At 54.1% G+C, this 15,960-nt stretch overlaps 1 protein-coding gene across 3 annotated transcripts in view; it reads right to left on the reverse strand.

The window, feature by feature from the left end:
• Plcd1 (phospholipase C delta 1) overlaps positions 1 to 15,399 on the reverse strand; it is a 23,893-nt gene extending 8,494 nt beyond the window's left edge. Inside the window, exons 1-3 of one of the 3 annotated variants that reach the window (XM_031344110.1) lie at positions 15,111 to 15,399; positions 5,788 to 5,952; positions 1,859 to 2,087 (exon numbers count right to left, since the gene is read on the reverse strand). In XM_031344110.1, coding sequence (XP_031199970.1) covers positions 1,859 to 2,087; positions 5,788 to 5,952; positions 15,111 to 15,144 — 428 coding nt within the window. In that variant the 5' untranslated portion in view covers positions 15,145 to 15,399. Of the gene's footprint in view, positions 1 to 1,858; positions 2,088 to 5,787; positions 5,953 to 9,384; positions 9,622 to 15,110 lie in introns of those variants that run through there. The other 2 variants (XM_031344112.1, XM_031344111.1) reach the window with 2 other exon arrangements.
• Between the last annotated feature and the right edge of the window lie 561 nt (positions 15,400 to 15,960).

Consider the following 15,960-nt stretch of genomic DNA (forward strand, 5'->3'; position numbering starts at 1 on the left):
GATACGGTGATGATGCTCTAACATCGGGGTGGAAGCCTAGGGTGGGGACAGGACAGGGTGATGATGCTCTAACATCGGGGTGGAGGCCTGGGGGGAAGGGGGAGACAGGATACAGTGATGATGCTCTAACATCGGGGTGGAAATGAAGGCACAATTGGTAAGTATGAAAACACACAGAATCAGGTTCAGCAGGGGCATGTATGCCTGTCTGTTCATGAGCACGTGTGTGCTTGTGGAGACTAAAGGTCAGCCACAGGTGTCGGTCTTCAGGTGCTGACTGCCTTGTCCCCTGGGACAAGATCTCTCACTGGCCTGGAACTTACTTTTTAGTCTAGTCTGGTTAGCCAGGGAGACCCAAGGATCCACCTGTCTTCTGAGGTTGTGTGTATCTGGCTTTATTTTATTTTATTTTATTTTTAAGTGTGTGTGTGTGTGCGCACACACACATGTGTGCGCGCGCGCAGGTACCCCTCAGAGGCGGACAGAGGCATCAGGTTCTCTAAAGCTGGAGCTGCAGGCAGGCCATAGTGAGCTAGCTGACGTGGGTGCTGGGAACCAATCTTGGATCCTCTGGAAGAGCCATGTAAGCTCTTAACCACTGAGCCATTGCTGAGCCGTCTCTCCAGCCCACTCCTAGCTTTCACATGTGTGCTGTGCTCAAACTCAGGTCCCTGTGTTTGCACGGCAAGTCCTTTACTGACTGAACCACTGTCCCAGCCCTAGGGTCAACACGTGGGTTAATTTTATGGTGTGTGGATTATCCCTCTATAAAACTGTCATAAAGGGGGAATGCTGCAGGGCATGATGGGAAAGGCTGTGATCCCTGCACTCAGAGCAGAAGGATCACAAGTTCCAGCCCAGAACCTGCCTCAGGTAAATAAAGCGAAAAGGAGAACTGGTGCTGGCTTAATCTCATGCTGAAGTAGGATCAGGGAACAGTACTGATTTCACAAGTTACCATCCTCAGCCCGCAGGCACATGTGAACACTGGGGTCCCAGTACCGCTCCCCAAGTCACGGCTCGGGAGAGTGTCATGCCTTCCAAGTCCTTGAGGGCAGTAACCCTGAAAAGCAGGACTCTATCACCCCACCTCTCCCAACCCGTCACACCCCACTTCCCAGGCGCCTACCTCCACAATGCTCACAGAAAGAGTCAGGAAGGCACAGCTGTTGGCCTTGGGTCAGAGGCCCTCTGTACATTTCCTTCTGGCCTGGGTTAATAAAAGAATTCCTAAAATTCATAGTTGAAACAGCAACCCCCTGTACGATGATTCCAGAGACAGGAGTCTTTGGAAGGTGATTTGAGTTAGATGAGGACACGAAGGTGTGGCCCTGACCAAAGGTTTAGTGTCTGTAAGGAGAGCTTTCTCTCTTCATGAGGTCAGAGTGAGAAAAGGCAGCTGCCTGCAAACAAGGGAGAGGGCCCTCTCCAGAACCAGCCATGCTAGTCCCTGAAGAAATGCACTAGTGTTGGGCAAGCCACCCAGTGCCTGCTGTGCCCGGCTGGGTGTGTCTTTGAGGGAGTGTCAGGAGATTAAATGACGAGAGAAATGAGGTTTGCTGGAGTCTCAGGTTGAGTAAGAAGGATGCGAGCTGCACCTTAGTGTTTGCCCCTTTCTCTGTGCTTCCCAATGACGTCACCAGCTGCTCCGAGTTCCCACTCTATGCCTTTCCTGCATTGGTGGACCACATTCTCCTAAAACATAAAATAAACCCCTCTTCTCCTGATTTGTTTTTGCAAAGTATCACAGTGACCATAGCACATCCCACCCGACACACCCTGGCATTCTCTTACGGCGGCACAACTGACCATAGCACATCCCATGCCCAACCAGGACCTACTGCCCCCAGGAGGATACTGCTGCAGCTTCTGCCGCTGGTCCATGGAGCCTGAGTGATGGATGATCTTGCGCAGGCCCTGCACCCAGTGCTGAACATCAGCTGGAGACGGAGCAATGAGGTCTAGGGTATTGCGCTGGTCCTTGAAGACAATGGAGAAGCATCGGTCCTCGGGTATGTCTCGGGCAAATTTCTCCAGGCCTTCTGTGCGGTGTCCCATCCGGACCTCCTGAATGTCCTCTATGGAGACTGCAAAGAGGCGACGGGTCAGCAGAACAGGCTGTGGGGGAAATGACTGCCTCTGGCACAGCCAAGGCCACAAAGAGAAGAACACAGCATAGTGGCACAGCCGGGCTAGGGGCTCAGCGCGTGGGTCCAGGGAGAAGGACAGGAGAGCAAGGGGGTGGAAGAATGAAACCACTTTACAGCCAGGGCACAGGACAGCCGGCGATGGGCAGAGTGGGGAGGAACACACTGGGAGACACAGAGCCAGAGATCTTAGGATAGGAATGACAACAAGGACCCAGGTCTATGGTCACAGAAATGAAAGAACCAGATAGCAGGAGAAACCTAAAGCAGGCCTCTGAGAGAGACTCCACCGCGCTCTGTCACCTGCGATAGAGAGAGGTCACACACGCTCCAGACCACACTGGTCTTGGAGCCTCCATAGTTATCACAGGCTTCAGGTTCCTCTACTGACCACTTCTGGGCAGTCTTGGCTCTGGGGTGAAGTGACAGAGTCCCAAAGCCAGAGAGAAAAGCAATGTGTTTACCCTGTGTGTGACTGCATGAGTTCTGACTTCAGGGAGCCCTTTGGCAGGAGGGGACAGAAAGACCCCACCTTCCAGGGTCCCAAGAGGGAGAGCTAGAAGCCAGTCTGCATCTCTGAGAGAGCCGGGCAGGACAGGGAGACAGAGGCAGAGTTCTGTCCTCACGGGCCTGTCTCAGCTTCCGGAAAGGCTGAGTTCTGCGTTAGAGCTACTGTAGTCTAAGGGATCCTAGGCCCGGGGGGCTCAGCAGTAAGGGACAGACAAGGCCGCCGCAGCAGGTTAGACATAGTCCATAGCGGGTTCACTTGCACTATTCCTGGGGGTCTAGGAGATTACATCACTCTGTCCTTAGGAGGCTGGGAGGGCCTTCTCATCAAGGCAGTCTTCCAGGGTTCAGGGACAAACAAGATCTTCTATGCTGCCACCCCAATATATTCCCCTACAGCCTAGCTGAGAGCTGGCCTTACCAGCGTGGCCAAGCCGCCCCACAGCAGGACTGCCCCAGTCACATCCTTCTTCAGCCTTTCTCATCCACTCAGTCTGGATCCTCCCCAAACTCCTCCTACCCCGAGTCCCAGGGGCCTCCCAGCCACCCTCAGGACTACACGTGTGCCATGCGCCTTGACTGGGTCCTAGGCTCTGAAGAGTGAGATCCATGACCGCTGCACTATCTGGGAGGCAGAACATATCCCTGGTTAATCGTCTTTGCCTCACACCAGGCAGCTGAGCCATGCTGGGTCAGGAATGAAAACAGGAAGCCTGGGCCACGGAGCCCCAGGCCCAGGGAGGAAAAGACCCACTGCCTTCACTGCAGATAACACTCCTGGGGACAAAGAGTGAGGACTGGGAGGTCCTGGAGAGACTTAGCAGGACACAGAGACAAAGAGAAACCAGAGAGGAGAGCCTGTCGCGCCTCCAGTGTCTGGACTTGGTTTCCCTAGGGGTAAAGGCGACATTGCAAGAGCCTCAGGCCTTACCTGGGAAAATAATTGAGAACGAGTTCGGCTAAACACGAGACCTAGGGCAGCCATCTGAGTTGGAAGCGAGCCTCCTGAGTCCCCCTGGATCTGACCCCCATCTCAACCTGGCTCCTTTGCCTGTTCACAGGGGGCTAGCCTGAGTGACAGCTGCTACTGGAAGGGCACAGGGAGAGGGCTGGCCAGACTTGAGTCTCAAGGTGCTTTTCTTTTCTTTCTTTTTTTTTTTTTTTTGGTTTTTCCAGACAGGGTTTCTCTGTATAACCCTGGCTGTCCTGGAACTCACTCTGTAGACCAGGCTAGCCTTGAACTCAGAAATCCGCCTGCCTCTGCCTCCCAAGTGCTGGGATTAAAGGCGTGTGCCACCACCGCCCGGCTCAAGGTGGTTTTCTTATTTGTTTGTTTTGGTGCCAGGATTCATGTTTCTAAGTTTTATAAAAAGATAAGGAGAGAAGGAATATGTTTGGTGGAGGTGCGGTGAGTGTGGGGGGAAGGGGTGCCTCCTCGGGCCCATGCTAAGGCATCCCTTCCCGGTGAGCCACAGGACAGTACAGTATAGAGTAGAGTTTACTCAGGGCATAGGGAGGAGAGTCGTGGGTGTAGACAGAGAAAAGCAGAGAGAGAGAGAAAGCAGAGTAGAGGCCAGCCATTGAGCATGTGGAGAGAGAGGGGGTAGGGTAATGGGGAGAGAGGGGGAGCAGGAGAAAGAGAACACAGCAAAAGCAAGAAAGGGAGGAGGGGGCGAGCAGCCCCTTTTACAGTGAGTGAGTCAGGCACACCTACCTGGCTGTTGTCCGTAACTGTGGGGTGGAGCTTAGACAAAAGGCTAACCCTAAGCTGGTCTTAAAGTCTTTATGCAGATGAAGATGACCTTGAACTTCAGATCCTCCTGTCTCTACCCCCCATACACTAAGTTACAAGCATGTGCCACCACACCCAGTATATGGAGTGCTGGGGACTCGTGCTGAGGACTCTACGACTTCATGCATGCTAGGCAAGTGTTCCACCAATCGAGCTACACCCCCAACCCTCAGAGTGATTTCTGAAACACTTTAGAATCCCACCCTCAAATGGAGCACCAGGAGGCTACAGCAGAGGGGTTAGGATGTGGGGTGAGTACCACCCTCAGCTACACTGTAAACTAAGGGTAGCTCCGGCTGGAGAGATGGCTCAGTGGTTAAAAGCACTGACTGCTCTTCCAGAGGCCGAGTTCAATTCCCAGCAACCACATGGTAGCTCCCAACCATCTGTAATGGGATCCAATGCCCTCTTCTGATTATGTCTGAAAACAGCTACAGTGTCTCTCTCACTCTCTTTCACTTTCTTTCTCCCTCTCCCTCTCTCTCCCTCCCTCCCTCCCTCCATATATGCATTATATATATATATATATATTAAAAACAATAAACTCCACGTGGTGGCCCATGCCTTTAATTCTAGCAGAGGGAATTCAAGAGTCTTAAACTGGAGGTTCCCATATCAGACAGTACAGGCAGGAGCCTGGCCCACTGTCACAGAGTTCTAATGATGGCACTTGGCTAATCCCTCCCCCGACCATTGCCAGCTCCCAGGAAAGGTGTAAGGGATGTCTCTCTCCTACAGAGCTTTCAGGCATCTCCTGCATTGAAGGACATGTCTGCAAAGCAACCCCTAACCCTCTCAGGAGGTTGTCTCAGTTCGGACACCCACCCCTCAGTTTTGGATCCCTGGGCCTTTGAGACAGTACCCTGCGCTCCTCTCTCCTCTCCCTCCTGTGCTCCACCCCAGCCTCCCATGGCTCAAGTCCCAGGAGAGTTAACTCCTCCTGAGCCCCACCTTACATACCAGCCACTGGCACGGAAGTACCTTATCTGTCCCCGGACTTTGGGCCTTGCTTTTGGCCCTACCACGCTGATCCGCCCATTGTCTGGGTGGCACCAATGCATTCAAACCACCCTGTCCGGCTCCACAGTTGCTTCTGAGCCTGGCTGTCCCCATCGGTGGCCACGGTTAAGAATCTTCACCTTCCACTGACTCCATGGCTTCTCTCTGTCACCAGCCTAACTTGATTTCCCTACAAACGATTTAATGCGGATCTTCCCTTGACCCCAGCCAACCTGAGTTTCTTGCTTTTGCTCCCTATGCACGGCCCACCTGTGGTCACAGTCCACGGCCGGCCTCCACCCCACTCTGTACCGCGCCCACCCTGAGACCCCAGGCACTCACACAGCTGAGACTCCGGGGACCTCATGACCTTGCGAGATTCCTGCCAGATGGTCTTGCAGTCCTCCTGTAGCTTGTAGAAGCGTTCTCTACGCCATGAGCTGGACTTCACCTTCAGAAGCTGGCTGCCCTTCAGAAGGGCCTGAAGGTCGGGGTCATCCTGCAGCCCTGGGAGAGGCAACGCTGGTGACATGTCACTTTCTCCACAGTGGCCCTCTTAGCATCGGCCCCACACCGGCCTTGTCCTCAGCCGGCTCAGAGCCCGTTCTCACCGGCATCATCCTTACTCCCTCCTCCGACTCCACCACAAGGCCACCACTTCTAGCCACCTAAGATCACACTTTCTGCCCCGCATTGAGTAACCAGGTGTCTGTACACAGCAGACAAGTGTTTGACCACTGTGCAACACTCTCTGCCCCAAGCCCATACTTAGACACTGTGACTTGTCTAAGAGCTCAGTGAGCCCGATTCAAAAGCCCGCGGTTCCTGGGCAATCTGGGAAATGGCCTGGCTCAGAGTGAAGTGAGCTGGGACGAAAAGACAAAGCAAAGGAGGGGAACCCAGGCCTGCAGAGCCGAACAACCTCCCACCTCCAACGGCTCCAACATTATCTGTACCTAAGCTCCGCAAATGAACCCAGGCCTGCAGAGCCGAACAACCTCCCCACCTCCAATGGCTCCAACATTATCTGTACCAAGCTCGGCATGCTTCCTGACCAGCTGCATGACCTCACAGGGTTTACTGCAGAGGGATCCCTGGGCCTATGCTATTCCAGCCACCCTCTCCCCTATGTCCCCACCCCAGCCTCTAACTTGAATCTACTTAAGCCATTCTCGGGTCTTTGTCCCCAGAAGAGAAGGGACCGGGTTTGGCCTGCTGGGATGGCCCTGTCTTTCCTACTGGACCCTGACCACTGAGTGCCCCGGGTCTGGGCTTCCTCAGGAAACAGTTGCTTTATGACAGAGCTCCATCCTTTCAGAAGCTTAGGCAGGGCCCACTCCTGCCAGGCTGTGGTGTGACTTGACCTGAGTTATGGGCTCCAGAGTGCTCAGGACCCTCCCTCCTGACAGACCCAGGCAGGAGGTACCAAGAAGGCACCGAGCCCCTTAGGAGTCTTCATCCACACAAAACCCTGAAGTAAGGATGGTAAAGGAGATCTGCACCCTGTACCTGAATAATGTGTTCGACACAGAGGTCGACACACGCGTAAGGTGGGGTGGGCACACGCAAGCACGTGTCTTTACATCACACACAGTCCAGCAGCCAGATCTCTTCAAAGCCAACTGGACACCAAAATGTGTCCCTAAGACTATGTGACCCAACAGAAAAGTGGCATCAGAACTCCAACCATCCTGTTTGAGGAGCCAGAATCTGTGCTTGTGCCAGAGAATTGTTGCGAAGCCACAGCCCGGCCCCTCCACCTCTGACACCTCCTCCCAGTTAATCAGTGCTGCGCCCTCGCGGCCTTCAACGCAGTATCTACAAGCCAGTGTAGACCGGGCTTCACTCACCCACACCTTCCTTATCCCTCATCAGGTTCCTGCTTTCGTGAGACCATCCTCTCCCTATAGCTTCAGAAGCCCCCCCCCCCCCCCCCCCCCCCCCCCCCCCCCCCCCCCCCCCCCCCCCCCCCCCACCCCCCCCCCCGCCTCTGCTCCCTCACCTGCCCCGGGGTAAGAACAGTGCCCCAGAAACCCCCCACCCACCACACCTCTGCTCCCTCACCTGCCCCGAGGTAAGAACAGTGCCCCAGAAAGCCTTATTGCCACTCCTTCGAGATGACAGTCATCCCACACGCCACCACCTTTGTCCCATGCGTCTACCCATTGCTAGAAGCTGCTCTACCTCAGTACGGGCAGCGTTCCTTCAGTGTGGGGAGACCTGGGAGGAGAGAAGGGGCTCGCATAGAACGTCTCACACGGAGGGAAGGTTAGGGAGTTTCCAGACTGTCAGAGCAGAGGGCCACCTCTGGCCTCTGCTGGGAGATCCCACTGTCTCTTCTCAGGCTGAGGTACACTAGGAGGGGGCCCTCCTGACCATCTGTCAATGCCCTGCCCCCTGAGCTGGATGCAGTTAGCTCCTGAGCTGCATGCAGTTAAGCAAGCTCCTGCTAACAGCTCAGATGGGAATGGGGGCTGCTGGGAAATGGAAGGCAAGCCCCCACCCTCTCATTCTGGAAAACACTGTGAAGTGATGACAAGGTTATCCTGTCCTGGAGCCAGCAGTGGTCCGGGATGTGGCCCAGTCTGTGGGGTCAGACAGTGATAAGCTCCAGTAGTGTGACAGCTACCACCCTCCAGGAACTGGGAAATCTGGGTGTGTATCTCCATGGAGTGGGAAGGGCTTCCTGATTCTGAGGCCTCGGGGTGCTTTACCACAGGACTCTTGTTCTTGTATGTAGAAAGTCTGTGGGAACCCCTTCTCCAGCTCTCACCTCAGCCTTGGGAGGGTGGGTAGACTGAGAACCCAGGGATCTCACCAATCTTTTCCAGGCTAGATGCCCACAGGGAAGCAACCATGTAATGACATGGAGGGTGGGAATCCGGGTGGGAATCCAGAAGTGCCAGACATTCTGCCCGTGTTCCCAACGTGCTGCGCGATGGAGGTGCTGGGCCTGGAACCCACGTTTATACACAACTACACCAAGATATACCACACCACCACAAATAATCTCACAGACACAACCTTGCACACAGGGACCCTAGTCTCCCAGAGCGCATGTTACTGTTTTCCACACACGGGAAGGCCACGTCCCGTGCAGCCTGTCGTCACCCTAATAATAACAGCAGCTGCCATAATGATAGCTAATACTTGAATCAAGTTACTGTTGCCAGCACATGTGTTTATCCCCCTCAACAACCCCAGATAGAAAGGCGGTATCATTAGCCCCATTTTACAGAGGAGGAAATCGAGGTTGGAGGAAGTTGCACAGCAGAGTTGGGACTCAGAAGTAGGTAGCCTGCTCTCAGGGTCAGAGCAATGAAAGAAACATGCAGCCACACCACTCAGAAGTCACAGAGCCAGTGGGTAACAGCATCAGAAAACCCACGCCATAGCAGAGAGGCAGCCATTCCATCACACGAGGGTACACGCTCACATCAGTCATGAGTTCCACTGTCACACAGGGGCTACCTATGCACAGACACCTTCAGTAGCAGAATGCCACACCTGGGTATATGTCCTTACACACTATCATCCCCATACAAACTTGTCACAACACCACCAGTGTTACAGAATCACTTAGCCAACCCTGGGGTCACCAACTGTCACTTGTTCAGGTCTACAGTTGTCCACCATCGTACGAGACGAGACGGCCCTGGGTTACACCGGCATGCCAGTTCCACAGGGAATCACACACCCAGGGATGAGTTTGTAACCAGGAGGGGTTGGAGTTAGTAGGGAGCAGGGAGATTGGGCTGCTCGGGAAAGAGGGTAGGTATCCAGTTCTCCCAGTACTCACCCCACACACCCACACTGAAAACACAGCCCCGCAGAAGAATTAAACATGTATAATCTGAGGCTTACAGGGAGGAGCGTCCTGTTCCAGCTGCTGACCTCTTCCCCCGCAGCCCGCTCTCCGTGTCCCCTGCAATCCCTTACCCAGTCTCTGTCCATTGAGCGCCGCCACTTTGCGACTCTGCTCCTGCAGGTAGAGCTCCCGGGAGCGGTTGACGCTCCCCCGTCTGCAACTCGGGACCCCCAGACACTGCATGGTGTTCTCCTAAACCTCTGCCTGGGTGAATCCTGGCTTAGAAGCCGGCTGAGTCCCGCCACAGTCTAGCCTTGAGAAGGCGGGGCCAGAATCTCAGAGGAGGGGGGCGGGCCCGTCTCTCTGGAGGCGGAGCCAGATTAGGGGGCGGAGCCAAATCTGGGGGCGGGTTCATGGGCTAGGGAGGTTGGCGAGAACAGAAAATAGGCGGAGGATGTAGAACCAGAACCTAGGAGGTGGGACGGGGGAGGTTGGCATCCATCTCCCAGTGTGGCCGAGGTGGCCTTGGATTCCGGATGTTTGTGCCTTCGCCTCCAGAGTGTTCGAATAGCAAGCGTGGCTGAAGGGCTAGGGTGGCACAGCCTGCCAGACATAACCCAGGTCCGGAGGGCTGGCAGCCATCGCCTAGAAGGCGACGTGGAGGAATCACAGCCAGGAAGCACACGGAGGGAGAGGCGGAGTCCAGGAGGGAGGCTCTTAAGGCTCGGGAGAGGCGGAGTCCAGGCAGGGAGGGGCGGAACCTCCACTTGAGAGGGAGTGTGAGGGTGGGGACTGGAATAAAGTGTGCGAGCCTGGCAAGGGATGCCAGTGCCAACTCTGCAAGATAACCCAGGCATCAGGACTGGGAAGCCTGCTCGCAGAGGGAATTCTGTTGACACAGAGACGTGGAGGTGGTCGGTGGAGCCGGAGATAGTGAATGGAGCCTGCCAAATCTCTTACCTCAATTATTCAACTGATTTGTTGTGACTAGGCCTGCTGCCTGCTCCCTGGTTCTCTCCGTTTCCTATCTAAACAGTGTGATCCCCAAGGTAACAAATGCAAACGCTCCTCCTCCTCCTGCTCCTCCTCCTTCTCCTCCTCCTCTTCCTCCTCCTCCTTCTCCTCTTCCTCCTCCTGCTCCTCCTCCTCCTCCTGCTCCTGCTCTTCTTCCTCCTCCTCCTCCTCTCCTCCTCCTCCTTCTCCTGCTCCTCCTCCTCCTGCTCCTCCTCCTCCTCGTCCTCCTCCTATTCCTCCTTCTTGTACAGTATTTCTCTCTGTATAGACCAGGCTGGCCTTAAACTCAGAGATCTGCCTGCCTCTGCTTCCAGGTTAAAAGTGTGTGCCATCACCATCTGGCACAAATGCAATTCCTCAACAACAACAACAAGTAAAAATGAAAAGAGGAGAAGAGCCGGGCAGTCGTGGCACACGCCTTTAATCCCAGCACTTAGGAGGCAGAGGCAGGCGGACTTCTGAGACCAGCTTGGTCTACAGAGTGAGTTCCAGGACAGCCAGGGCTACACAGAGAAACCCTGTCTCGAAAAAAAACCAAAAAAAAAAAAAAAAAAAAAAAAAAAGAAAGAAAGAAAAAAAAGAAAAAGAAAATAAAAGAAAAGAAGAGAAGGAGGAGGAGGAAGAGGAAGAAAAGGAGGAGGAGGAAAAAGAGGAGGAGGAGGAGGCGGAGGAAAATGTTGCCCTCAAAGGGAGTCTGCAGGCTTACTTAGAATAAGTCAGAAGGATGGCAACTTTGTGCAGAACTGTGTGGCCAGAGTGCCTGGGAACACTGGGGCCTTTCATCCACACAACTCCCCTTTCATCCACTCTGCCATTACTGAGTCCCCACTGCAGGAGGATCAGGACACCACCCAGAGGCCTGGCTTACCCCTCCCTCCCTTAGCCTCTGTCCTTGCGGTCCCTATGGGGTTCACTGTAGCAGCAACACTGAGTCACAGTCAAAACAAAAACCCGAAGCACAGAGCAAGTAGGTTGCCTTCGGTCACACTGAAGCATGAGTAATGAGAAAGGCACTTGAATGGGATGAACGGAAAAGTGGACACAGGAAAGCTTTTGTTAGAGGTGTGGGGGGGGTGAGTAGAGTACCCACATTGTAAAAAATAAACAAAAACAAAACAAAAACATGTAAAGGGGCTTTGTTTGTTTGTTTGTTGAACACAGGTTTCTCTGCATAGCCCTGACTTCCTAAAACTCTGTCTGTAGACCAGGCTGGCCTTGAACTCAGAGAACTCCCTGCTTCTGCCTCCCAAGTTCTGGTCTTAAAGGCATGTGCCACCACCACCCAACTATATAGAGGTTCTTTTTTTTTTTTTTAAAGGTTTATTTGTTATAAATAAGGATACTGTTGCTGTCTTCAGACACACCAGAAGAGGGCATCAGATTTCATTACAGATGGTTTTGAGCCAATATGTGGTTGCTGGGATTTGAACTCAGGACCTCTGGAAGAGCAGTGAATGGTCTTAACCGCTGAGCCATCTCTCCAACCCTATATAGAGGTTCTTAACCAGAACAAAGACTGCTTGGGCCCCGATGTGATAAAATCCCAATATGCTGTATTTTCTTTGACTTCTTCAGCACTCTATGTGAGGCATCTAAGAACATGATCCTAAGTCTGTTACGGTGGCTCACATCTGTAACTGTAGTACCCAGGATTGTGAGGCAGGAAGATTGCTATGAGTTTGAGGCCAGCTTGTGCCACGTAGTGAGCAGGCCAGTCTGGGGTATAACTCGAGATCCTGTTTCAAAAACAAAACAAATAAAACCCTTCAAACAGAAACAAACCGAGGAGGTCCATGGGCTTCCTGACTCCTCAAGTGGCCTGGGACGCAAAAGAGTTAACAACATGGACCAATGTGTGTGTATCCTGGGCCCAGAACCCCAAAAGCAGAGAGCTTTGAAACATAACTCCCATCAGTGGGGGGCTGGCCACCCCTAATTGCTATGATCACTTTTCGTGGGGTTCTTGGCTTTTGAAGAAACCCAGAACTCCTAAGCCCATTAATTTTGTTTGCCTGAGAGAGGCTCTTGTGTATCCTAGGCTGACCTCCAACTCCCCGTGCAGCCGAGGACTGCCCCTTCTTGAATTAATGATTGCCACCTTCCAAATGCTTGTAATCTTGTGCCACTATGCCAGGCTTATAAGGTGCTGCCGACTAAGCCCAGGAATGTGGGTCTGCCAAGCAACTCTGCTGAAGTTAAGTCCCCAGCCCCCACTAATATTTTATCCTGGCAACATCCTCTGTGGAAAAATATATTTCAATCCCATGGATGAGAAAAAGGCTCAGAAAGGCAAAGGTGACATAGCAAATAACAAAGCTGGGAATGGGGCCTGTGGCTCTCGGGGCTCCCCTGTCCCTTTTACAGAGTGCCTGCTCTTGCAATAGGGCAGCCTGGGGAAGGAAGAGCGGTCAGAGACTGGCAGCCTGGTAGGTGGGCCAGGTGCAGGGCCCGTCAGTGTGGGTGAATATGTCTTCAGTGAAGGAAAAGGTCCTGGGAGGTGACGTCTCGTCAGGGACGAGATGCTGGGGATGCCAGTCCAGGCTTGGCTAAAATAGAGAAGGGTGGGGTAGGAGGGGAAGATGCGAAGTGTACTATCAATTAGCAGGCTTCAGTGGTAGAAAGAGCTCCTTGATTCATGCATCCGATTCCAGCCACATTTGCCCTTGGTACTGACCCATCATCTACCCACCCTGCCAGACAACTCCTGGCTTGTGTGTGTATGGGTGTGTGTGTGTGTGTGTGTGTGTGACTCCTGCAAGGCAATCAAGGCACCTAGAAGTCACATGACTTATCTGACATGAGAGAAGAGAGAACCTACCATGTGGGTAGAGAGATGCCAGGGCTGGGAGGAGCAGCGCCATCTTATTGTTTTTTGGAGAGAGAGGGGTGGGAGAGAAAACTCTGCTGTTTGTCTTCACAATATACGCCTTTATCCAACATCACCTCTGTATGAGTAAGAAGTAAGGACAGAAGCCACGTTTGATCTCTTGGTGAGCCCACAGGTCTCCAGCTAATGGAGGTGACTGAGGGTATCTCTCCAGCAGACCCCCACCTGCCTAAGCCAGACAGTGACCAGTGCTGTGGGACCTGCACTGTGGAAAGGAATGCAGACTCCCCGTCAGCTAACAAGTACGGGCCACAGTGAACACACTCTCCCACCGAGACCCTCCCTGATCGCTCTTCCTTCCCCATCTGGCAGGCAGGAGCTGCTTCTGGAGGTCACTGTGGATGCCACGCTTGAAGCGCTGGGCGCACAGGTCCATCAGCTTGGCCGCAGTGTACATTCCAGTCCTGCAGGAAAGGCTGGACTGAGTCACAACTTTGGGAGGCTGGTCTCAAACAGGATAGGCCAGGCTGGCCAAGCCTGTGCTATATTAGAATGAGGTTCTGTGTCTTTCTCTGTGTAGGAGATATTGGGGCTGACTCAAGAAAGAAGTGGGACAAGGCTACAGACACCAGGCTCTACAGAGGTTAGAGCCTGTTCCATGATCCGCGTTCCTTGACACTGTGGTGTCAGAGGCAGCCAGAGGGAGGCGGCCAGGAGAGAGACTGACACCCTGGTAGGTAGCCAGTAATAGCTAATGGATGGGTCAGAGAGTCTCTCCACTGGGATCCTTGAAGTCATCACCAACGAGAAAACAGTGGGCGGGGCAGGAACACAGCCTGACAAGGTGGCTTTGAGAAACCCAAGCTTACAACAATGTCTAAGTCAACTGACAAACGCAAAACAGGTTGGGGGCTGGCTGCAGGACACACATTCAAGGGGAGTGGAGAGGAAGACGGGTGAGCACAAAAAATCTACAACCCAGGTAGTGAGATGTCTCCGTGGGTAAAGTCAATTGCTGCCAAGCCCAGTGACCTGAGTTTGATCCCTAGAGAACAAGATTCCTGCAAATTGTCCTCTGACCTCCATACACCCACACCCCTTCGCGCACACACACAAATACACGTTGTTTAATTTTAAAAAGAACCTACAATCTCAAGGATACTCGAGTAAAGTGAGAAATACTGTGATGCACTGGATCGATGTGAGAGGAGAAGGCTTTGCTGAGCTAGTAGATGATGACCTGAGGAGACACGAAGGAAAGGCTCCCCAAAGCCCCTCTCCCAGAGTGTGCGTGAATACCAGTTAGTTGTTGCTCGCCCTTTCCTGGACGCTTCTAAGACAGGCAGTCAGAGGTCTGAGCTTTCCTGTCTGCTAGAGAGACAGGCATGGGAAGAAGTGCTAGCCTAGATGGGAAGAAACAAAGCCAGCTGGACAAAGGACCAAGCTGCCTGGCGGCTCTAGCCGAGACCTGGCTCACTCCGGCCAGGGGGGTCAGCAAAAGGATCACGCTGCTCCTCCTCCCAGTCCTGGCATCGCTGTTTTCTGTTCTAGCGAGCGAGCGAAGGCTGCCAGACTTCAGCCAAACTTGCACACCTCCTCCTCGCCCCACCCCCTCACACCCTCAACCGCCACACCCGCGCGGCCTGACTCGCTTCAGGCGCACCCGAGTTTTGGGAAGCCTCTGAAGAGAGTTTGGTGGTCTAAGGATGCTGTCCTCTTCCTTCCCCGACCCCGTTGGTGCCATCTGGACCAAGGAGCCCAGCCTTTTATGACCAGGCTAAGGGGAAATCCCCGAGAGAAGTCTGCATTGCTCCCCGATCTCTTGGGCCAGATTTTGGGGAAATCTGGAAACGCCCAAGGTTGTGCTCAGCGCGGGCTGAGGGTTTTCCGAGATTCCACAAGGGGACAAGGAGTTGCCTCTCTGGTGATTTAAATGCAGCCGAAGGAGCTGTTAGCCCTGCCGCCCGGGTGGGTACAGGCTTTCCCGAGGGTCTCCCCTGCGGGCGGGACACTCACCGTGCAGGGTCAGGAAGTCCCGACCGGAGTCCATGCCCGTCGGGGCGCGCAGCGGAGGGGACGCGGCGTGATTTCACTTGAGCAACAACCGAGCGGCCTGGGGTCCTTGCGCAGGCCGGTGCAGGGACCCAACTGAACTGCGGTGGGAGGCGGCCCGGGGGTGGGTCCAGGGCATCGCACCGCCCCCCGGGCCCGCCAACCGGCGCTTCTCCCCGCCCTCTCCAGGGGACCGGGAAAGGACGCCGAGCGGGGGGCCGGGAAGACTAGCCAAGCCTGGCCGGGGCTCGGGCCAGCTGGGTGCGCCAGGGCCAGAAATAGTCAGATCCCTCCCGCTTCCTCCACCGCCACCACCCACAGGCCCTGTCATTACGGCGAGCTGCCGGCCCCACGCCCTGCCTGTGGGCGCCTGGCCGGGGTTGTAGGTGATGTGGGAAAGAATCAGAATCGGGTCCTAGCGGGGACAGGAATCACTGCTTAAGCGGCAGTATCTTCTGAGAAGCGCGTGCATGCACGAGCCCACGTTGCCACGTTTGGGGAGAGTAATGTCTAGCTTTTGCTTTTTGTTTTTCAAGAGAGGGGCCCCTCTCTTTAGCTCTGGGAGACTTCTCACTTCCGGGGCTGCTGGGGATGCTTTCGTTAAGGTAGGGGTAATAGCAAACAGGTATAGGCCCCTCACCCCCTAATTCAGGGGAGAAGATAGGAGGCCTCCCTTGAGGCTGCCTGGACAAGGGTCCCCTGGAAAAGGCTAGCAGAGCTCACCTCAGCTCTTTCTCTTCTAGCACTAGCAGGCCTCCATAGCCTATGAAACAATGGAGGGCCGACTTGGGATTCTGAGTGTTAAGGCTGGGTT

Source organism: Mastomys coucha, unplaced genomic scaffold (assembly GCF_008632895.1).
Source record: "Mastomys coucha isolate ucsf_1 unplaced genomic scaffold, UCSF_Mcou_1 pScaffold23, whole genome shotgun sequence".
Taxonomy (NCBI): domain Eukaryota; kingdom Metazoa; phylum Chordata; class Mammalia; order Rodentia; family Muridae; genus Mastomys; species Mastomys coucha.